At 41.8% G+C, this 23,093-nt stretch overlaps 1 protein-coding gene across 1 annotated transcript in view; it reads right to left on the reverse strand.

The window, feature by feature from the left end:
- Positions 1 to 23,093, reverse strand: part of heatr5b (HEAT repeat containing 5B) — a 44,242-nt gene that overhangs the window by 6,025 nt on the left and 15,124 nt on the right. Inside the window, exons 9-28 of the mRNA XM_034184383.1 lie at positions 22,953 to 23,081; positions 22,666 to 22,775; positions 22,429 to 22,592; positions 22,061 to 22,236; positions 21,825 to 21,930; positions 21,541 to 21,731; positions 18,688 to 18,847; positions 18,204 to 18,393; positions 17,812 to 17,981; positions 17,575 to 17,722; positions 17,268 to 17,447; positions 16,689 to 16,943; positions 15,684 to 15,865; positions 9,795 to 9,863; positions 7,379 to 7,558; positions 7,034 to 7,274; positions 5,727 to 5,960; positions 5,280 to 5,407; positions 2,302 to 2,446; positions 1,831 to 2,103 (exon numbers count right to left, since the gene is read on the reverse strand). Coding sequence (XP_034040274.1) covers positions 1,831 to 2,103; positions 2,302 to 2,446; positions 5,280 to 5,407; positions 5,727 to 5,960; positions 7,034 to 7,274; positions 7,379 to 7,558; positions 9,795 to 9,863; positions 15,684 to 15,865; positions 16,689 to 16,943; positions 17,268 to 17,447; positions 17,575 to 17,722; positions 17,812 to 17,981; positions 18,204 to 18,393; positions 18,688 to 18,847; positions 21,541 to 21,731; positions 21,825 to 21,930; positions 22,061 to 22,236; positions 22,429 to 22,592; positions 22,666 to 22,775; positions 22,953 to 23,081 — 3,431 coding nt within the window. The remainder of the gene's footprint in view (positions 1 to 1,830; positions 2,104 to 2,301; positions 2,447 to 5,279; positions 5,408 to 5,726; positions 5,961 to 7,033; positions 7,275 to 7,378; positions 7,559 to 9,794; positions 9,864 to 15,683; positions 15,866 to 16,688; positions 16,944 to 17,267; positions 17,448 to 17,574; positions 17,723 to 17,811; positions 17,982 to 18,203; positions 18,394 to 18,687; positions 18,848 to 21,540; positions 21,732 to 21,824; positions 21,931 to 22,060; positions 22,237 to 22,428; positions 22,593 to 22,665; positions 22,776 to 22,952; positions 23,082 to 23,093) is intronic.

Consider the following 23,093-nt stretch of genomic DNA (forward strand, 5'->3'; position numbering starts at 1 on the left):
AATCTATCTAGGATATGTAGGTGGATAGGCACAGTTGTGATCGGCATGTGTCAAGATTTTAGCAATACAGAAGTATCCACCACCAACCACAAGGAGAAGAAAAAAGTTCATGCATTTGTTGGGTCGAGTGGTTTATTAACAGTGTTGCCACAGTTACTTTGAAAAAGTAATCCAATTACTGATTACTGATTACTCCTTGAAAAAGTAACTTAGTTACTTTACTGATTACTCAATTGTAAAAGTAACTAAGTTAGATTACTAGTTACTTTTTTAGTTACTTTCCCCAGCTGCCGACAACAACTCACTTTATAGTCACCTTTTCTTGACTTCAATGAAAATAAATACTTGTTTTATAAAAAGTAAAATAAAGACCTCTTTCTTGACCTCATATTTAACTGTTGACAGCACTGTAACAGTAAAACTTGCAATTTCAAACCTACATTGTTTAGAAATGTAACTATTAAATTCTATCTCTCTAAACATTTTACTTGTCGAAATTATTATTATTTTAAGCAATATTAGTAGTTGTAGTAAAAAACGGCTTCAAAACTGGACCTTTAATCTAGGGGTGTTGTGGGGGAGGGGGGCACATCCCTGCCCCACGCCCCCATTCCATCTGGATTCGCCCCTGCTTTGGCGTTTGAGCACAAAGAATGGATAACATTTATTTATGTAGAAAACAGGACCAGATTTACAGGTAAGAAAGTTTTATTGCGTTTTCACATCATGTGGTCCTCAGAAAGAGAGTTTAGGTGCATTTGAGTGGAAAATAGTGTTAGTTGTTGACGCGTCGCGGAGGATCAGCTGTTTTTAACGAGACGATACGGAGCGGCTCAGCTCAGAATTCTACATAAAGGAGGGGAAAAAGTATAAAAAATGTCTTTGTAAAGCTCAGTGCAGGTGTGCTGATCACCGCGCTTTAAGAGGTGAGGACGAGTCGAGCAGCTGCAAAAAAACGCGGATGAAAAGCTCACAGCTCGCTTAAAGTGGGCAGTTGAGTCAAACCCCGACCTCCTGCCCACGGACCAAGTTTAATGCTGCTATCGACCCACAATGAAAAATAATAGTAACGCACAGTGACATGGAGAAGTATCTTTAATCTGATTACTGATTTGGAAAGATTAACGCGTTAGATTACTCGTTACTAAAAAAAGTGGTCGGATTAGAGTAACGCGTTACCGGCATCACTGTTTATTAATGTAGTTTTTCTAATAACTTTTCATCTGTTGTTGCCCCACTGACCAATTTGGTAAAAAATAACTAAGTTCTTGAGATCTCCTTTATATCAGCAGGCATTCCAGAATGTCAAGGTGTTGCTATGATCTGCTCTGGACTGTCCGCAGCATGGACAGACCAGCTGTTCATGCTGCAAATGGACATCAGTCATGTAGGGCAGGTGCAGTGTTGCTCCAGACAAATTCTAGTGGGCTAGATATATAGGCATATCCATTAACTTTTCTAAAAGTTCGATGAATATCAGTTGAAGTGTTCAGTGGCGGGTAGCACAGTCACTCAGTGGTTAATACTGTTGCTTCACAGCAAGAAGGTTCCAGGTCCACTTTCTGTGTTTGTTTGCTGCCCTTGATTGTTTGTGTCCAGGTGTTAGGAGGTGAGACCTGCTGACTGGCTGAGTGGCGTCACCTGGGGGGCCCGCTGCTTCTGCTGCACTACAAAATATCAGATACTTCCTCATTCCAGCTGGGGCTCCTAATTACTACATTATCCTGTTTGGAGGGCACGTTGCAGTTTTTCCCCCCAAACCTTTGACACAATTACTCATCAATTACTAATTATTTGTCAAGACAGACGTCATAGTACTTTGAGCCTCACCTGCAGGGGAGCAGAGAGAAGGCAGGTCTGCCAAGATGGAAACAGTGTTTGCCACCAGGCGTGCGCTCTCTTCAGGTAAACTCTGGGGCCTAAGTGGCATGTGGCTTGGTGACTCCTTCACACGCATGTTAAGTTGTGGCAAATGGCGCACCAAGATGAACACCAGCAGCTCCATGGCTGCAAACACCAGAGACTTGCCAGGGATGAGCTCTCCAGTTTCTCCTCCTTCTCCTAAGGTAGAATGAGAGTCTTTCTCCTGTTCTTCATCTTTGCCTAAGCAGAACATGTATATTTCAGTAACAATCAAGTAAGCACAGACTGTAACAATTTTGATCATGAATATACAACTTAATATGCATTGTGAACAGACAGTGACTCATTATCCATATGATGAATCTATGGTGAATTTATGCTTTTCAGTGTATATCAGTGTAATGAGGCTGAGACTGGAGAATGTGTTGTGCTGCTAACCCTGGCTGGGCTTTGGTCGCTGAAGGTGAACCTGAGCAGCTTTGATAGTCTCCTGTACTACAGCAGTGACCTGGAGCTGTACAGCCAGTGGGTCTCGGGTTAAGAGTAGTCTATGGAGCACGTTCAGGAGCTCTACTGCCAACAGCTACAACAAGAATAATACAATTATAAAGAACAATAATACCACTGTTAAACACCAAGAAAGTGATCATTTTGCTTTCACATGCAGTGGGCAAACCCATTAACGTTTTGTAGGTCAGATCAATTTAATGTCTTACACTCCATAATACTCATTTATGCTGCTGCACTGTCAATAGTCTGCAAGTGGTTGTTTCATGAGGTAATAAATGAGTAAGTGCCCACAAAGAGGATAAGCAGGTATAGCCACTGTAATGGATGGATATGTACAGCAAACACTAGATAGTTTGCCATTTAAATAGCATCCAAGCTTTAGCTGTAACAAGCTGCAGACAACAACAAACATACTGACCATCTATGCAAAGCTGCAAAAGCTTGTCTATATAAAAAGGCCTTAAAAGACACGACTACCCCCCCCCCACCCCACCCCCCCACCCCACACACACACACATACACAAAGTCGTGAAAGTATGGCATCAGAAGAGTGACTTATACTGTTTCCCAAATTCCAGGGACTGATTCTCCCAAGTCCACATTTCAAGACCAAATGTCAAAAAATGGACTGTTACATTTCAAACCTTCCTTTAAATACATCAGAGAAATGTGTCTTCATTTGTCTCAACTACGCTTGACAAAACCAAAATTTAGTATCTCATAATGCACTCTCAGTCTGTTATTTAATAGACCATTCAAGCCTTCTTAGTTAGGTACCAGTTCAGTGAACTCAAGTGGTTTTATTGCTAAATTTGATGAGTACTAGCTAAACACAGCATTAGTTTAGCTCTCTTAGGTCTGCACTTTTCATCTTACAGAACTGTCCTTTAAAAAAAAAAAAAAAAAAACTTTTTTAATGTCTGTTTTTAGGACATATTTTTCATATATGATGCCACTTGCTTTGGGGGTTACATTTCTGATTTATTTTTATTTATTTTGCTGGGGGTGGGGCATTTGAACTTAGCAAGTATAACTTAATTTAGAAAATCACAGCATTCAGTCTCCTTCTTGCAAAGATCAATTTAAGCAGCAATTAGACATCAGAGACAGAAATTAATATTAAAATGCAATGTTAACTAATACAACCCCTGGCAAAAATTATGGAATCACCGGCCTCAGAGGATGTTCATTCAGTTGTTTAATTTTGTAGAAAAAAAGCAGATCACAAACATGACACAAAACTAGTCATTTCAAATGGCAACTTTCTGGCTTTAAGAAACACTTATAACAAATCAGGAAAAAAAAATTGTGGCAGTCAGTAACGGTTACTTTTTTAGACCAAGCAGAGGGAAAAAAATATGGAATCACTCAATTCTGAGGAAAAAATTATGGAATCATGAAAAACAAAACAACCTTCCAATACATCACTAGTATTTTGTTGCACCACCTCTGGCTTTTATAACAGCTTGCAGTCTCTGAGGCATGGACTTAATGAGTGACAAACAGTACTCTTCATCAATCTGGCTCCAACTTTCTCTGATTGCTGTTGCCAGATCAGCTTTGCAGGTTGGAGCCTTGTCATGGACCATTTTCTTCAACTTCCACCAAAGATTTTCAATTGGATTAAGATCCGGACTATTTGCAGGCCATGACATTGACCCTATGTGTCTTTTTGCAAGGAATGTTTTCACAGTTTTTGCTCTATGGCAAGATGCATTATCATCTTGAAAAATGATTTCATCATCCCCAAACATCCTTTCAATTGATGGGATAAGAAAAGTGTCCAAAATATCAACGTAAACTTGTGCATTTATTGATGATGTAATGACAGCCATCTCCCCAGTGCCTTTACCTGACATGCAGCCCCATATCATCAATGACTGTGGAAATTTACATGTTCTCTTCAGGCACTCATCTTTATAAATCTCATTGGAACTGCACCAAACAAAAGTTCCAGCATCATCACCTTGCCCAATGCAGATTCGAGATTCATCACTGAATATGACTTTCATCCAGTCATCCACAGTCCACGATGGCTTTTCCTTAGCCCACTGTAACCTTGTTTTTTCTGTTTAGGTGTTAATGATGGCTTTTGTTTAGCTTTTCTGTATGTAAATCCCATTTCCTTTAGGCAGTTTCTTACAGTTCGGTCACAGACGTGACTCCAGTTTCCTCCCATTCGTTCCTCATTTGTTTTGTTGTGCATTTTCAATTTTTGAGACATATTGCTTTAAGTTTTCTGTCTTGACGCTTTGATGTCTTCCTTGGTCTACCAGTATGTTTGCCTTTAACAACCTTCCCATGTTGTTTGTATTTGGTCCAGAGTTTATACACAGCTGACTGTGATCAACCAACATCTTTTGCAACATTGCGTGATGATTTACCCTCTTAAGAGTTTGATAATCCTCTCCTTTGTTTCAATTGACATCTCTCGTGTTGGAGCCATGATTCATGTCAGTCCACTTGGTGCAACAGCTCTCCAAGGTGTGATCTGTCCTTTTTAGATGCAGACTAAAGAGCAGATCTGATCTGATGCAGGTGTTAGTTTCGGGGATGAAAATTTACAGGGTGATTCCATAATTTATTAATCAGAACTGAGTGAGTCCATATTTTTTCCCTCTGCTTGGTCTAAAAAAGTAACCGTTACTGACTGCCACAATTTTTTTTTCCTGATTTCTTATAGTGTTTCTTAAAGCCAGAAAGTTGCCATTTGAAATGACTTTAGTTTTGTGTCATGTCTGTGATCTGCTTTTTTTCTACAAAATTAAACAACTGAATGAACATCCTCTGAGGCCGGTGATTCCATAATTTTGCCAGGGGTTGTATTATCATTCACATCCATTTGGCTAGCAGCACAGAGTATCTGCCTCTCTTGTCTCTGCAATTTATGTATTATGAATTGTTACCTGGTCCTCTGCGACATGAGCCTTAGCACAAGGAGACTCTAGCAGAGTGCTCAAGGCCTGCAGGCATGACATCACATGCTCAATGGGCTCTTCAGGTCGCGGGAAGCAGAGAAACTCAATACTGACACCTAAGAGGCAGAACACAAAAATACACTGACTATTCCTGTTTTCTTGCCATTTGTCACTACACTTTGGCAGAGGTATGGTGGATTAGTCACTGCAAAGAAAAAATAATGAAATTAAACTTCTTTTAAGGGGGGGAAAAAAGTGAGTCTGCTAAGTATAAAACAAGAAAACAATGGGATCTTTTTGTCTGGATTTCCAAATGCTTTTGATAGAGATCATGAGTGCTGACTGACAAGGAACACATCAATAAGAGCCAATCAGCCAAACACAAAAAGGTTATAATGACTCTAAACCAGAGCTAATGGCTAAACATGTCTTTACCCAACATTAGATGCATTCTGTCATTGACCAACTCCTCAAAGCTCTTGGTGGCTGGAGTTCCTTGTGGGAAACTGGGAGGCCTAGAGGTGGCTGAAGGGACCTCTTCTTTCTCGTCACCAGCTCCAAATCCTGTGTTATTCAGCCACAGGGCTACAGCATGAAGGACAGGGGCCCATGAGCTACGGTAGTGGAGACGTGCTGTGTCTATGGTCTCTGGAGTGTAAAAAGCTCCACCTGAACAGAGCCACAGTATTGCATCAAGGGGGATTTAATAACAAAAAAAAAAATCCTCTAAATAAGACAAGCAGTTAATATTTGCAACAACCACATTACTCTCACTGTTCTGAACATCATCTACACCTCAGAAACTACACAAAATCTATACACAATCAGGCAAGCTGCAATTTTTAGATAAAAAAAAAAAAAAAACACCAACTTTACTAAGAGAGCAACAAAAATCTCTTGAACACCTATGCCTAAATAATGGCTACCTGACATTACTACAATAGAGGTTGTGGTCCATGTATTTACAAAATGAGCCTAAATACAATTTGCCTTTTTATGTTATTTATATATTTAGTTTGTAAAGTGTTGTATGTCTAATATCAGGATTGATAATATCTTTGCAGGCAAAGAAAGGTTCAACTCTTCAGGGTCCTGGTGCTGCCTGTCTTGCTGTATGGTTTTGAGACTTGGACGCTAACCAGTGACCTAAGGTGACAACTGGATGTCTTTGGTACTCTGTCTCTTCAGAGGATCCTTGGGTACAGCTGGAATGACTGTATCAAATGAGCAGTTACTAACAGAGACCAAGATGAGGAGGATCACTTGCATTGTGAGGGAGTGTCAGCTTTGACATTTTGGCCATGTGGCCTGTATCTTTGTGCATGATCCAGCACTCAGGTTCCTCAGTGTTGAGAACCCCAGTAGCTGGAGAAGGCCAAGGAGATGCCCACATTTCACCTGGCTGCAGCAGATAGATGGTTATTTTTAGAGATGTAGGAATGGACCGGTTCTCTGCCTGGGTGGTTGCCATGCAGGACCTAAAGTGGTTCCGTGGTGTCGTGGATGCAGCAAAGGTTTTATGTCTGAAATAGTTCTTAAAAGAATATAATGGCAATTTTTAAGAGTACCAAAAATTAGTGCAAATAACTTAGAAACCTAATGCCTGAGTTGACCTACAGTATATCCTAAAGTTCTATTTGCAACAGCACGTTTACATTATGAGTGAAATGCACATTAACAGCTTTCTGCAAACAACTCTGGATTACGTTCGGCATTCTATAAGGCAGAAATCACTTTAGTACCATCAGGCGGCAGCTGACTGGAAAACTCTGGTGGCAGAGTGAGCAGAGCGTAGTCTCTAAGCATTGCAAGCCACAGGCGGCTGAGCGAAGGCAGCTCAGGCTGCACCAAGGTAATGAGGCTGTCAGGTGGAAGCACATCGGCACTCAGATCATCATCATCATCATCATCATCTCCACCTCGGACTGGTTTGGCAGGCTTAGACTCTGCTTCTTTCTTGATCTTCATTGCTACAACATACACCTGGCAAAAAAGTCCATATGAGTTGTCAGATATAGTCAAATCCTCTCTGCAGTAAAACAAATGTTGGAGTATCCTGATCACAACAACAGAGTCTTCTGTCTCACCTCAGCCCATGCCTTCAGCACGGCCAGTTTCTCCATGGTAGTGGCACTTTCACTGTATAGTTGGATGGAAGAGCCCCTCCCAGTTTGTACTTTGTCCAGTGATGACACAAGCAGGTTGTGGACTCGCCGCAAGTCACTGAGGTCGCTAACCACACCACTACCAATCCAGGTACTGCACACCTGTAATCACGACAGGTTAAACGTACCTCAGTATGTTCAGGTAGCAAATGATACAAACTCAACATTGTCTGTTTTTGACACTGTTTGATTACAGAAGCTGCCTATGCTTCTGAAAGGTGACATATGCTCTACTTCCCTCTTGTGTCCTATGTCAAGAAGGCTTGTTAAAAAAAAAAAATTGTGTTTAATACAGGGGCTGTCAATGCTGAATATTGTAAATCTATCACCCACCAATGGAAGTGTTCCTGTTAGCTTTATTGCTACCAAGCCGAAAGTCTTTTCTTGAGAAACCCAGTTTGGACCCAGAGATGCTGGTAAGTCACGCCAATTTTAAGCTTATTCTTTTCAGAAGAGCCTGGAGAAAGTGGTTGCCAACGAGCAACTTCTTGTCGTTATGTCAGATAATGATCTTTTTGAATCCCTGCAGTCAGCATTTTGGGCATATCATTCCACAGAGGCTGCACTCACTAAAGTGATAAACTACTTGGCTGCAGATGTACACTTGTGTTCAAAATAATAACAGTGTGTCTAAAAAAGTGAGTAAAGCTCAAAATTCTTATAACAGCCTTTATTTACATACATGCAAACGCAATAGGAACACTGCACATTCTATTCCAAATCAAAACATGAATAACAATTTATCAAATTTGTTATTGCTTTACAGAAAGTGAAGAAAAAGGAATATTAGGCTCTTCAAAAAATTAGTAGAGTCTGCATTTTTCTTGACAAACTCAAACATTTACTGTATAAATTGAAAAATGCTTCAAGATTTATCGTTCCTGTGAATCACTGAACTAATATTTCACTGTATTTCTGTAAAAGGTGTAAACATTTGGAATAACTGTCCTGATAACATTAAATTATATGGTACTCTAGCTGGCATATTGTGCTGAATTTGTGTGTGTGTGTGTGTGTGTGTGTGTGTGTGTGTGTGTGTGTGTGTGTGTGTGTGTGTGTGTGTGTGTGTGTGTGTGTGTGTGTGTGTGTCTCGAATAAATGCATTCATTCAATTCAATATTTAGTTGTATAATGAGTGTTTCTGAGAACTGCTTCACATCTGTGTTGCATGAAGTCGACCAACTTCTGGCCCCTGTGAACAGGTATTCCAGCCCAGCATGATTGAACTACATTCTACAATAACTCTGCATTTCTTGGTTTTGCCTCAGAAAAAGCATTTTTTATGTCACCCCACACGTTTTCTGTTAGATTAAGGTCCCAGGATTGGGCTGGCCACTCCATATTAATCTTGGTGGTCTGGAACAAAGATGCTGCTCACTTGCTGGTGTGTTTGTGGTCATTGTCTTGTTGAAACCCATTTCAAGGTCATTTCCTTTTCTTCATAAGGCAACATGACCTCTTCAAGTATTTTGATGTATTCAAACTGATCCATGATCCCTGGTATGCGATAAACAGACCCAACACCATAGTATGAGAAACATCCTCATATCACTGTCTTTACAGTGTACTATGGATTGAATTCAGTTTTGGGGGTCGTCTGAAAAACTATCTGTGGCCCTGAGATCCAAAAAGAACAATCTTGCTTTCATCAGTCCACAAAATGTTGCACCACATCTCTTTAGGCCAGTCAAGGTGTTCTGTGGCAAATTGTAACCTCTTCAGCATGTTGGGTTTTTATTTTTTTATTTTCCTGAGTAGCGGCATCATTTGTAGTTGAGAATGGAGGATGTATGGCTACCTACAGGAAAAGGAACCCAACCTACCATCTTTTGTCAGCATGCAACACGGCCACCCCAAGTATTTTAATTTGAAACACTTGGCACCCTAACAACCAAGAAGCAGAATAAGCTTGTTCATGGTTTTTGCCATCTACGTCTACAGCCAGCTGGCCAATCACATAAAATCTATCACAACAGGAAAAAAAAAGCTCATCTGTGGTAGCAGACTGGAGGCACTATGATCCTGCTGAGGGTGAGTGCTTTGGTCAGCATACATTATAAGTCTGTCATGAATAGTACAGATGGGAAATGGTGGAAATGTTGTTCATGAAAGGCTCATGCTTGCTTCACATCTCAAAAAAAGTAAAGAACCAGTAGACTTGAAAACCTGACACTGAAAAATATGACAGTAAAAACCCAGCTTGTTGTTTGATTCAAATAACATCTCTACAAGCACATTATAGAACAAACCAAGGAACGTTAATGGCAAAGAATGGTAAATTTAATGGTAGAGAAATTACTTTGTTTCACATGTTGGGACACACAGAAGAGTATCATACCTGGCATGCCTTAGCCGTTATGTCAGATGGTGTATCAGGGGAAAACGCAGGACTGAGTGCAGCTCCAACCTAAGTACAAAGATAATCAGGACAAAGTCAAATGTCAATTCAAATAAATACTGCACTAAGAGACAGAGTAGTCCTAAGTTTGTAGTTATTTATTCAGAATCTTTGGAAAAGCATGCACCTTCTAAAATGCCGTAAGTGAAAAAATAGATATGAGTTAAATTCCCTCTTTTGTTAATACAACTCATAAACAATAAATGTTATAATTTTGTATCTTACCAAATTAAACTGCATCATTAATGGACAAACGCTATCATCTAGTAAACTCTGATGCATCAGATCAAAGAAACAGCTTTATTTTGCCTATGCAGTACCCAAAAGACAGGTGGGGTTGTCAGTGAGACAGACTGTACATGCACAGAAATGTACTAATCCAGAGAAGTAAAACAATCATTCATTTCTGATTACTTCACAGAAGTTATGTTCTAAAACACAAAATAACATGGTCATACCTCCAAACACTCCAGTGGAAAAAAAATTGTATAAATAAAACCAAAGTACACACATTCTCTTGATTTTTATTTCAGATGATGTAAATAGTTAATTCTTTTAATCATCACTGCCTGTCTATTTTATACAGAGTGGCTCTTTTAAAACTAGACACGCCCCTTTGAATAACTCCTCCCCCTGGATGAATGACAGTATTGGCTGTTTTAAGAGAACCTGTCGGAAAGTGGAACATTTGCAGAAATCCACAAAGCTCCAGGTTCACTTCATTTAAAGGTGCTTTTAATTTCTTTTAACAATATGGTGAAAGATGCGAGGGCTGCCTATTTTTCTAAACTAATTAATAGTTGATGAAATACAAAAATTTTATTTGCCACAATCAGAGATGTTGTCACACCTGCATCTCCTGCTGTGACCATTCAGTCTAATGAAGACTGTGACAACTTTTTGCCCTTTTTTTTTTAAATCACTACAATCCATGATATCAGGGTAAGCATCAACCCCTCTCTTCCTTCTCCTGTCCATGTCTAACCCGGTGTCGCTGACCGAACGCCGCCCCCCCCCCCCCCAAAAAAAATCAGTCAACCCTGCCTTCACTGCACGTGTCATTTCTGAGCGTCACCAGCGATTCTTTAGAATGATTTAAGAGGTTTTACTTTGTCATCTGATGGTTAATAATCACATTATTCCATTTGATTGCTTTGGGTGTAGAGTCAGTCTCAGACGTGCTGCTGTGGTCCCAAATGACGCATGCACAGTGAAGGCAGGGTGGACCAATTTTTAGGGGAAGCCGTTCGGTCTGTGACAGCGGCCATCAGTATTGGACAGTTGCACACCAATATCACTGAAAGTGCTCATAGGTCTGGTTGAGAGAATGAAACCTTCCACCTGCCCACTTGATATCATCCCCATTTCATTATTCAGTAATGTTATCCTCACCACTGGAATCACACGTACATAGGTACTCACAGCCTTTGCTCAATACTTTGCTAATGTACCTTTAGCAGCAATTACAGCCTCTTAAGTCTTCTTGAATATGATGCCACAAGCTTGGTGCACCTATCTTTGGGCAGTTTTGCCCATTCCTCTTTGCAGCATCTTTCAAGCTCCATCAGGTTGGATGGGGAGCATCGGTGCACAGCCATTTTCAAATCTGATCCAGAGATGTTCAATCAGATTTAGGTCTGGGCTCTGGCTGGACCACTCAAGGACATTCACAGAGTTGTCCTGAAGCCACTTCTTTGATATCTTGGTTGTGTGCTTAGGGTCACTACCCTGCTGAAAGATGAATCGTCCCCCAGTCTGAGATCAGGAGCGCTCTGGAGCAGGTTTTCATTCTGTAGATTGCTGCATTCATCCTTCCCTCAATCCTGACTAGTCTCCCAGTTCCTGCTGTTGAAAAACATCCCCTCAGCATGATGCCACCACCATCATGCTTCACTCTAGGGATGGTGCCTGGTTTTCTCTAAACGTGATACCTGGCATTCACACCAAAGAGTTCAATCTTTGTTTCATCAGACCAGAGAATTTTGTTTCTCATGGTCTGAGAGTCCTTCATAGGCTTTTTGGCAAACTCCAGGTGGGCTGCCATGGGCCTTTTACTAAGGAATATCTTTCATCTGGCCACTTTACCATACAACCCTGATTAGTGGATTGCTGCAGAAATGGTTGTCCTTCTGGAAGATTCTTCTCTCTCCACAGAGGAAGCATTGGGTTCTTGGTCACCTCCAAGACTAAGGCCCTTCGCCCCTGATCACTCAGTTTAGACAGGCAGCCAGCTCTAGGAAGAGTCCTGGTGGATCCATGACAAAGGCTGTGAATGCTTTATATATATATACACACACACACACACTCAACAAAAATATAAATGCAACACTTTTGGTTTTGCTCCCATTTTGTATGAGATGAACTCAAAGATCTAAAATTTTTTCCACATACACAATATCACCATTTCCCTCAAATATTGTTCACAAACCAGTCTAAATCTGTGATAGTGAGCATTTCTCCTTTGCTGAGATAATCCATCCCACCTCACAGGTGTGCCATACCAAGATGCTGATTAGACACCATGATTAGTGCACAGGTGTGCCTTAGACTGTCCACAATAAAAGGCCACTCTGAAAGGTGCAGTTTTGTTTTACTGGGGGGGGGGATACCAGTCAGTATCTGGTGTGACCACCATTTGCCTCATGCAGTGCAACACATCTCCTTCGCATAGAGTTGATCAGGTTGTCAATTGTGGCCTGTGGAATGTTGGTCCACTCCTCTTCAATGGCTGTGCGAAGTTGCTGGATATTGGCAGGAACTGGTACACGCTGTCGTATACGCCGGTCCAGAGCATCCCAAACATGCTCAATGGGTGACATGTCCAGTGAGTATGCCGGCCATGCAAGAACTGGGACATTTTCAGCTTCCAAGAATTGTGTACAGATCCTTGCAACATGGGGCCGTGCATTATCCTGCTGCAACATGAGGTGATGTTCTTGGATGTATGGCACAACAATGGGCCTCAGGATCTCATCACGGTATCTCTGTGCATTCAAAATGCCATCAATAAAATGCACTTGTGTTCTTCGTCCACAACAGACGCCTGCCCATACCATAACCCCAACGCCACCATGGGCCACTCAATCCACAACATTGACATCAGAAAACCGCTCACCCACACGATGCCACACAAGCTGTCTGCCATCTGCCCTGAACAGTGTGAACCGGGATTCATCCGTGAAGAGAACACCTCTCCAACGTGCCAAACGCCAGTGAATGTGAGCATTTGCCCACTCAAGTCGGTTACGACGACGAACTGGAGTCAGGTCGAGACCTCGATGAGGACGACGAGCATGCAGATGAGCTTTCCTGAGACAGTTTCTGACAGTTTGTGCAGAAATTCTTTGGTTATGCAAACCGATTGTTTCAGCAGCTGTCCGAGTGGCTGGTCTCAGACGATCTTGGAGGTGAACATGCTGGATGTGGAGGTCCTGGGCTGGTGTGGTTACACGTGGTCTGCGGTTGTGAGGCTGGTTGGATGTACTGCCAAATTCTCTGAAACGCCTTTGGAGACAGCTTATGGTAGAGAAATGAACATTCAATACACGAGCAACAGCTCTGGTTGACATTCCTGCTGTCAGCATGCCAACTGCACGCTCCCTCAAATCTTGCGACATCTGTGGCATTGTGCTGTGTGATAAAACTGCACCTTTCAGAGTGGCCTTTTATTGTGGGCAGTCTAAGGCACACCTGTGCACTAATCATGGTGTTTAATCAGCATCTTGATATGACACACCTGTGAGGTGGGATGGATTATCTCAGCAAAGGAGAAGTGCTCACTATCACAGATTTAGACTGGTTTGTGAACAATATTTGAGGGAAATGGTGATATTGTGTATGTGGAAAAAGTTTTAGATCTTTGAGTTCATCTCATACAAAATGGGAGCAAAACCAAAAGTGTTGTGTTTATATTTTTGTTGAGTATATATATATATAGTGCAAGTTCTCCTACCTAGAAAGATGTGAGAGGTGTGTAATTTTCAACATATGTATACTTCAACTATGAGAGACAAAATGAGAAAAAAAAATCCAGGAAATCACACTGTACGATTTTTAAAGAATTTATTTGTAAATTATAGTGGAAAATAAGTATTTGGTCAATAACAAAAGTTTAACTTCAATACTTTGTAACATAATCTTTGTTGGCAATGACAGAGGTCATACGTTTCCTGTAAGTCTTCACCAGGTTTGCACACACTGTAGCTGGTATTTTGGCCCATTCCTCCATGCAGATCGACTCTACAGCAGTGATGTTTTGGAGATGTCGCTGGGCAACATGGACTTTCAACTCCCTCAACAAATTTTCTATGGGGTTGAGGTCTGGAGACTGGCTTGGCCACTCTAGGACCTTGAAATGCTTTTTTACGGAGCCACTCCTCTGTTGCCTGAGTGGTGTGTTTGGGATCATTGTCATGCTGGAAGGCCCATTCACGTTGCATCTTCAATGCTCTCACTGATGGAAGGAGGTTTTGGCTTAAAATCTCATGATACATGGCCCCGTTCATTCTTCCCTTAACAAGGATCAGTCGTCCTGTCCCCTTTGCAGAAAAACAGCCCCAAAGCATGATGTTTCCACCCCCATGCTTCACAGTAGATATGATGTTCTTGGGATGCAACTCAGCATTCTTCTTCCTCCAAACACGAGTTGAGTTTTTACCAAAATGTTCTATTTTGGTTTCATCTGACCACATCCTCTTCTGGATCATCCACATGGTCTCTGGCAAACTTCAGACAGGCCTGGACACATATTGGCTTAAGCAGGGGGACACGCCTGACAATGCAGGATTTGAGTCCCTCTCTGCGTAGTGTGTAGTCTTTGCTACTTTGGTCCCAGCTCTCTGCAGGTCATTCATCAGGTCCCTCTGTGTAGCTCTGGGATTTTTGCTCACCATTCTCATGATCATTTTGACCCCATGGGATGACATCTTGCGTGGAGCCCCAGATTGAGGGAGAATATCAATGGTCTTGTATGTCTTCCATTTTCTTACAATTGCTCCCACAGTTGATTTATTCACACCAACCTGCTTGACTATTGTAGATTCACTCTTCCCAGCCTGGTGCACATCTACAATTTCCTTCCTGGTGTCCTTCGACAGCTCTTTGGTCTTGGCCATGGTTGAGTTTGGAGTCTGGCAGTTTCAGGCTGTGGATAGGTGTCTTTTATACAGATAAAAAGTTCCAACAAATGCCATTAATACAGGTAACAGGTGAAGGACAGAAGAGCTTCTTAAAGAAGACGTTACAGGTCTGTGACAGCCAGAAATCTTGCTTGTTTGTGGGTGACCAAATACTTATTTTCCACCATAATTTACAAATAAATTCTTTAAAAATCCTACAGTGTGATTTCCTGGATTTTTTTTTCTAATTTTGTCTCTCATAGTTGAAGTGTACCTATGATGAAAATTACAGACCTCTCTCATCTTTCTAAGAAGGAGAACTTGAACAATCAGGGACTGACTAAATACCTTTTACCCCGCTTTTTATATATATATATGCAAAAAAGCCTTTTCTCTACAGTATAGTTTGGATGTTGGACTTTATTAAATGTACAAAATACATCAACATCCAAAATCTGAGAGCGATTTTTTAACCCTATTTTTTCATGTATTGGTCTTTCGACAAATGTTAAAACAATCTTAATATCAGTTAACAGGTGCTACTGAGTCCAGAACCACACCATGGGAAATGTATGCTGGGACAACCCTGAAAAACCATACAGACACAGCAAAATACTGAATAAGATTTCTATTGTTGTTTTGTTTTTTACTGTTACAGTTACTGTCTCAAGCTTTTGCAGCATCAGACAAATGTAATTATTATGCGACTCACATTGGCCTGGTACTGTTCCAAAATAACATGCCCTGGGAACTCAGGCTCTGGTACAGCAGCAAACTTCTTAATGATGTCCTCTAAGGCCTGCAGGCCAGCCATCCTGAGCTGGTTACTGTGGTCTGTGGCTGCCATGAAAGCCATGCGAATGAGGTCAGATAAATGAAGTACCAGCAGATCTCCTGCACAAAGAGATATGGGAAGGAGATTAACAAGGATCATGTTACACACAGTTTTATTTAAGGAGTATAACCCCTGGTGGCAGACAGTCTTACTGATTAATCAGAAAACACATTTCTGTCAAACATAACACTATTTAATGCATGCAAAGAACTTGTAATTATTACCTTCTGCAAAGTCTCTATGTCATCCTCAAATTTTTACAAAGATTTACTGTAAAAATAAACTAAACTACCAACTACATCAAGTTTTTGTTTTAGAATTTCACTGTATAGTTGCTGTAACTCAAACATAAATAATTTAAACCTTTATCATGAAGCTGTGGTTTAACTGACTTTCATCTGAAGTTCACCTTTCGAGGGTTTAGCAAAAACAGCAATACGATGCAGATCTAGAATCCACTCAATCTCAGACAATAAAATTAGATGATGCTGGTACCAAAGTCAACTGCATAACAACAGCCCTGTGCACTTACCATCTACTTTGCAGTCACAGTAAAAACAATTCTTATCACTTTTGCTGACTCATTTATAGTGCAGTTTCATCTTAAGTGTACACACACGTTCACAAAAAGCACCCTGACATACAAACACCAGCAGTCTTAAATAGCAGATGTTAACTTCCTTGGACTTTGCAAAGACACATGACCCACATTGTGATGGTTTTAATAGTAACATTACTAAAGATACAACTGTGAAAGCATAACAGCACTACACATGTGCACAATAAAACTAGAAGAAACAACAGGCAAGAGAACATAAGAAGTGGCACATCTCAAACTTGAGTCCTTAGCTGAACTGTGTTTAGCTGCACAGTGAGTGGTACCTTTGGGATTCTTAGCTTGTGCAGAGCGGGCAGCTGCCAGGTCAAAGTGCGCCTTGTCTGCATTCTCACACAGAAGAATGATGCGACACAAACAGTCTGCAGCAAACACCCTCGTCATCCACCGCGGTGCCACAGAAGGCTTCGACTTGTCATCTTCACCCAAACCAGTAAACATGGTGTCATCATCCATTTCGTCTTTTTTCTCAGTGTCTTCTTCGTCCTTTTCCACTTCAAATGCAACAGCTACTCCCACATCTGCATGTAAAAAAAAACAAAAAAAACAATCAATAATCAGGCTGTAGTAATAAATATGGCAGGGGTGTACCATGTCAAATGTTTGATTTTGTTATCTGTGCTGCCCATTTGCTTCATTAAGTGACTGACTGTGGAGGTCAACATGCATTACACTTTTGAAACTTACTGCACATTGTTACTGGGCCTTAGAAATAAGGCTGAGCTGACTCATCTTTGTGTTACTGTGTTTTCTGCTGAAGGCTAAACATCCTTTGAAACAAGAAAATTGATCATAGGTTGTGTTTTTTTCTTTTAAATGTAAATTAATTGTTTTTTGGGCAGCACCTGTAGTTGCTGCCAATACATCCTTGCAGAGTTTCAGCCAATGAGAAAGTTTTTCCACAGCAAGAGATGAGAGCATGTGACCCAGTGTGTCATGGATATCAGAACACAGCTTCCTGTCTGTCTCCCGATCCAGCATGCCAAACAGCACCCCCTCTAGGCCCGTCTCTGTAATGTTCAGGTCTTAGCCAGGGGAATGAAAAGGAGAGAGCGAGAGAGAGAGAAAAGAGAGAGAGGAAAAAAAAAATCAATTGTTAGTTATGGTGCCTCACTGACAAAATGTGATGCCTCGTCCACGGTTTCTACTCACTGATAGTGGTGCTGTCTTTGCCGTCTCCTGCCCTCTTCGCTAGGCTCATTGCATACTCGCATACCTCTGCCGCCTCTCTCTGAGCAAGCTGTCTCAAGCAGGCCACGGCAGCACGGCGCAGCAATAGGTGAGAGCTGTACAGGTGCACCTGGAGGGATCAACCAAACAGCAAGAAATTATGACTTCAGCATATGACAGACTACAAAAACACACCATCTAAACAATGTCTTATCTTACACAAAGACAGGGCACCAAGCTGGACAGGTTAACGTGGCGGGGAGCAAACATATGCAGCTGCTGCAGACATGAGATCGCAGCTGCCTGCACCAGGGAATCAGAGTGGTCTTGCATTATGGCACAACCAACCAGGCACGACGAGCGGATGGTAGATATAGTCGCACCGTTTCCTATAGATGTAGAGAGATTAAGAAGAGACATATATTTGTGAAGATGATCATCAAGGATACAGCAGGTGTCTGATGTAGACTGTCCATTATACTGCCACCTGTTGGCAGGAGATTTATATAATACATTTATAAAGCGTTTAAATGAACTATTATGAATAAGTAAAAGAAGCAGTTACAGTGATTAATATAAAAAATGGGTTAAATCATTTCTGCCAGCGCTACCCTGTAATTCTGGTCCCACAGTGGTGATGAGAGCTCCCAGGCAGCGGCCCAAACACTGGTGCACCTCTGTGTGAGATGGAGGCACAGTGAGGAGCAGAGTCAGCACCAGGGACAGGGTGGGCTCCACGTATCCTCTGTACATGGGACCACTGGAGTCCACAATCAGAGCGAGAGAGTGAAGCGCCCATGTCTGGCAAAAAAAAGAAAAAAAAAGGCGGCATGAGAGAATATTTAAAATCAGTCTGTCAAAAACACTAGAGGTACACAATTAATGAAGCAAACCTGTCTTTAATATGTTTAGATTTAAAATGTAAGAATTATTTTATAAAGAAATAAACAAAACTACCATCTAATTTAGAAAGACACAGATACCCACAACTGTTCAAATCACCTGTATTAACATGAGTCTCCCCACCGACTTTAAATCCCTTCATCCATTTAACAGTGACTTTTCTAACTGATTTGTTAGGAGTAACTGACTGACCTGGACTTCATGAGAGGTCCCATCCTGAGCTAGAGCCAACAGGATGCTGACACTGGTCTTCAAGTGTTGACCTGAGCCAATTCCTCCAACATATCGATGCAGACAACCAAGAGCGAGAGAATGGCCTGTCCTTGACACAACATCACGAGCCGACTTGAGCCTAAAAACAGAATCATGGAAAGAAAGGCTGAAGACTTCAGAGGGATATTTAGAAAATTGAAGGTATAGCTTTAAAACAAATCTTCTGTTTCTTGTGTAACCCAGTCAAGGATTTTTACAGCCCTCAGCACGTTGCATGTGGCAAATGAAAGCAAGAGATGGCGAACCAAGTTTTCCTGCGAAACACCACAGTGGTGATTCGGTGCAGCATCTGCAGTGATGCGGTCGCTGTATCGGACCGTCATGGTGAAGAGAGAGCTGAGTAGGGGGGCAAAGCTCTCGATTTACCGATCGATCTACGTTCCGATCCTCACCTATGGTCATGAGATTTGGCTCATGACCGCAAGAACGAGATTGCGAGTACAAGCGGCCGAGATGAGTTTCCTCCGCAGGGTGGCTGGGCGCTCCCTTAGAGATAGGGTGAGGAGCTCGGTCACTCGGGAGGAGCTCGGAGTCGAGCCGCTGCTCCTCCACATCGAAAGGAGTCAGTTGAGGTGGCTCAGGCATCTTTTCCGGATGCCACCTGGATGCCTCGCTGGAGAGGTGTTCCGGGCACGTCCCATTGGGAGGAGGCCCCGGGGAAGACCCAGGACATGCTGGAGGGACTACATCTCTCGGCTGGCTTGGGAACGCCTTGGGGTTCCCCCGGAGGAGGTGGGTGTGGATCGGGAGGTCTGGGCGGCTTATATATATATATATATATATTTCTGTCCTTTTTCGATGAATGGTAAAAGCCCTTTTGTGTTTCCTGCTGCACTCCACGTGCAGCAGCCTTCCACATAAAAAGAGGCTTAAATTCATACACTGTCTAATCCAAACAACGCGGGGAGGAAATAATTCATTGTCGACATTTGGCACATTAATCAATTAAAGAGGTACTTCATGCTTGTGTCATTCAATTAGTTTTTTGGTGTTGAACGGCTACATGGAAATCAGACATCAACGCAGACACACAAACTTGCACACAAGTGTTCCTGTGACTGATACGGCTGATGAGAGCTGTTCTCTGTGCATAAAGCACTCTGTGTGCTTCCACTGTGGGTGAGTTTGTGCTCAGTGGAGCACACAGAAATAATTAAAGTCAATCAATAACCAGAACCAGTGGCGGAGTAAAGCACAGGTTTGCCTGAGGAGTTTACAGACTACAGAGCAGGACACAGTACAGCATTAACTGAAATCATGTCTACAGGTATGTCTAAAGGTGTGTTGACATTTGCATGACTTTGATTCACGCACTTGCATGACCTGTTGTGCAGGAGAGTAAACTCGTCTTTAACAGGTGTAGACGGAACGTGAGAAGGGTGCCGGCGCGTGCAATTGCGCAAAGAGAATTTTGAAATGTTCAAAAAAAAATCTTTCATGCATAAATATCGTACAACGTGGGGTGATCTGCTTGCCAACACTACGTGCAGCTCATGAAGTCATGTAAAGAAGTGAACAGAGCGAGTGTTTGCATCAGCGCACTGCTGGTCTGAAGGATTATAACGAGATGTTAAATCTATCATAAAAATACTTTTACAGCTGCACACAAGAAGGAAAGAAAATGCAACTGTTTTACTGAGCCATGACAATGTAAACATGACAAATAATTACCTTTTTAGATGGCTCCAAATGCTTTGTCCAGCTCACTCAGCGAGCGAGCGTGAAAGGCTGCTGCTTGAGTGGTCCGCTGTGATTCAGGAAGCGATTAGAGCAGTTTTCAGCAGCCATCTTGCAGAGAAAATGATTAATATGCTACGAAATAATTATTTTATAGGCAGCGTCCAGCGCAGAGCGTGTGGCAGCTGGTGGAACAAAGCACGACGTCCAACTGGGAACACAGCAGGTGGGATCGTCTCAACGATGTGCGTGCATCAAAGTCGTGCAAGTGTCAGGGCACCTCAAGCTGCTGGGTCTTTTTTTGTTTTTTTAAATAGCAGTTTCTATTAAAGTTTATAAGTTGTCTTGCACTGCAAAAACTGATATCTAAGAAAGTTAAAAAAAAAAGACTTGTTTAAAGAAATTTTTACTTAATTTCTGTCTAAAAAGAAAAATAATCTTGTCAAGCATTTTTAGTACATAAGAAAAAATGTCTTATTTTGGGAAAATGTCTCACTTTTTCTGAACACGTTTTCCAGCTAATACCAAGCAGTTTTTAACCCGTATCAAGCAAAGGCACACACACACATCTTCAACCACGCGTGGGGCTGGAACCTATCCCAGCAGTCATAATGTGTGAGGCAGGGTACACCCTGGATAGGACGCCAGTCTGTTGCAGGGCCACATATAGACAAACAAACATACTCACACCCGCACGCACACCTATGGACAATTTAACGTATCCAACAGACTTTAAATCATCTAAGCAAAGGAACAAGATTGTTTTCCTTATTTTAAGACTGCTGCTAATCTTCTACCAAGTAAATTTTTTTTTGTTGCTGAATACAAGACAATTTGGCTAGATTTCAGATTATTTAGCTTATTTTGAGAGGGTCAGTTTTTGCAGTGTGAACAGTAAGTGCCCTTCCTGAAACAACTCCATATTACATGGAGAATAGGCACGGGTGGTCTTGAACTGGGAACCTTTAGTTTTAGAAGCAAGAGCACTGACCACTTGGCCACCACGCCACATGACCCACCTGAAATATTATTGTGGAATAAATGTTCACAAAAAAACAACATACAGCAAACGTAATACAAATACGGCATGTTTACTTGTCAAAGCTGGTCTGTGCCATTCTGGCAATAAAGGTGGCCTCTCCCACCACCTGAGCCATCCTGCCCAAAGCCTCTCCCGCAGCACAGCGAAGAATGGGGTTGGGATTGTCCAAAGCTCCCATCACCAGGGCCAAGGCAGACTTACGTACCTCTTCAGGACCAAGAGTACTTTTGTTCTCAGCTAAGCCCTTAAGTATAGAAGAAAGGAAGCAGTGCATTATTGGTCACTGGACATTAACTCAACAATGAGACTTATGAGGGTATGATGTAAGTTTTCTAACCTTGAGGGCACTAAGCACTGCAGTAAAGATGTTCAGCTGGACAGCTTGCTGTCGAACTCCCTTTGCCTGCTTTATACACTCTGCAAAATGGTCGAGCATTTGTAGCCTATATCATATACAAAGGTCAGGCTGAAATCAGTCTTTGAATATAGGAAAAATAAAACAATAAACATGGCAAAAGGTATAAGAAAGAAACTTTGAGAGAATCAATAGGAATGACTGAATTGCCCATTCACCTGTGTTTGAAGGAGACATGGGGAAAAACCACCCCAAATAGAGCCACTGAGGCGTCAATGACTGACACGCCCAAAGGTAGAGGCCCTGGAACAGCCTCACCGACAGGAACACGAAGGTAAATGGAAGACGGATCATGCTCAAGAGCGCCACTGCCAGAAGCACTGTTGGGCTGTAGCTGTTTAGAAATATTTTTGGTATAAAGACAAATAGGAAGTCATCAAATACTGCAAGGTGACAAATCAGATAATAAAGGACAAAGTATGACAGTGCAGACAGTTGTTCATCAATTTACCCATGTTGCTCTGGCGACCCCAAGTGCAAACAAGGGAGCAGCCGAAGGGACTTAACTTACATCATTGTAACTTACCTGATCCTCTATTGATTTGTGGTCTGTCTCCTGTAGCCAGGAACCCATGAGCACGCTGTCGTCATAGTGACAGAGGGAGCGCAGTAAGGAGGTGGTAGTGTTGGCAGAGTTGTCAGTCAAAGTGAACTCAGCCACAAGTTCCCTCAGAAGGGCATTAAAGCTGCCTACATGAGAAAACTGCAAGTGTTAAAAACACTTCTACCAGAAAACACAAACATAAACATAATCATATATTACCTTCATATGTCTTAGGTGGCAAGAGAGCCAAGATGTCATATAACCTCAGCCTCACCATCGCTGCACTTGCTTTCAGATGAGCCCCATGGACCTTAATGATAGCAGGGACACTAACAAAAGGGAAAACCATCAAGTCTCAAAATAGGAAACACAAAAAAAAAAAAAAAAAAAAAGGGGAGTGGTCATATGCCTTTACAAATTAAAATTTTGAGTGCATAAATCCTGTAAGTCTGTGGAAAAGAAAAAAAAATTTGAACATCCCTGTTTTTAGACAGTATCATACTCACTGAGACAACATTGTCATCGCACAGTCGATGGGAGTCATCAGCCTCCGAATCACATCTTCTGTAAGTAATTCAGGGCAGTGGGCCACAAAACTACGCATTGCTACAGAAGAAAGGAATCGTAATGTCAGTCTGAATTGTGTG

The sequence above is a fragment of the Thalassophryne amazonica genome, chromosome 13 (assembly GCF_902500255.1).
Source record: "Thalassophryne amazonica chromosome 13, fThaAma1.1, whole genome shotgun sequence".
NCBI classification, from domain to species: domain Eukaryota; kingdom Metazoa; phylum Chordata; class Actinopteri; order Batrachoidiformes; family Batrachoididae; genus Thalassophryne; species Thalassophryne amazonica.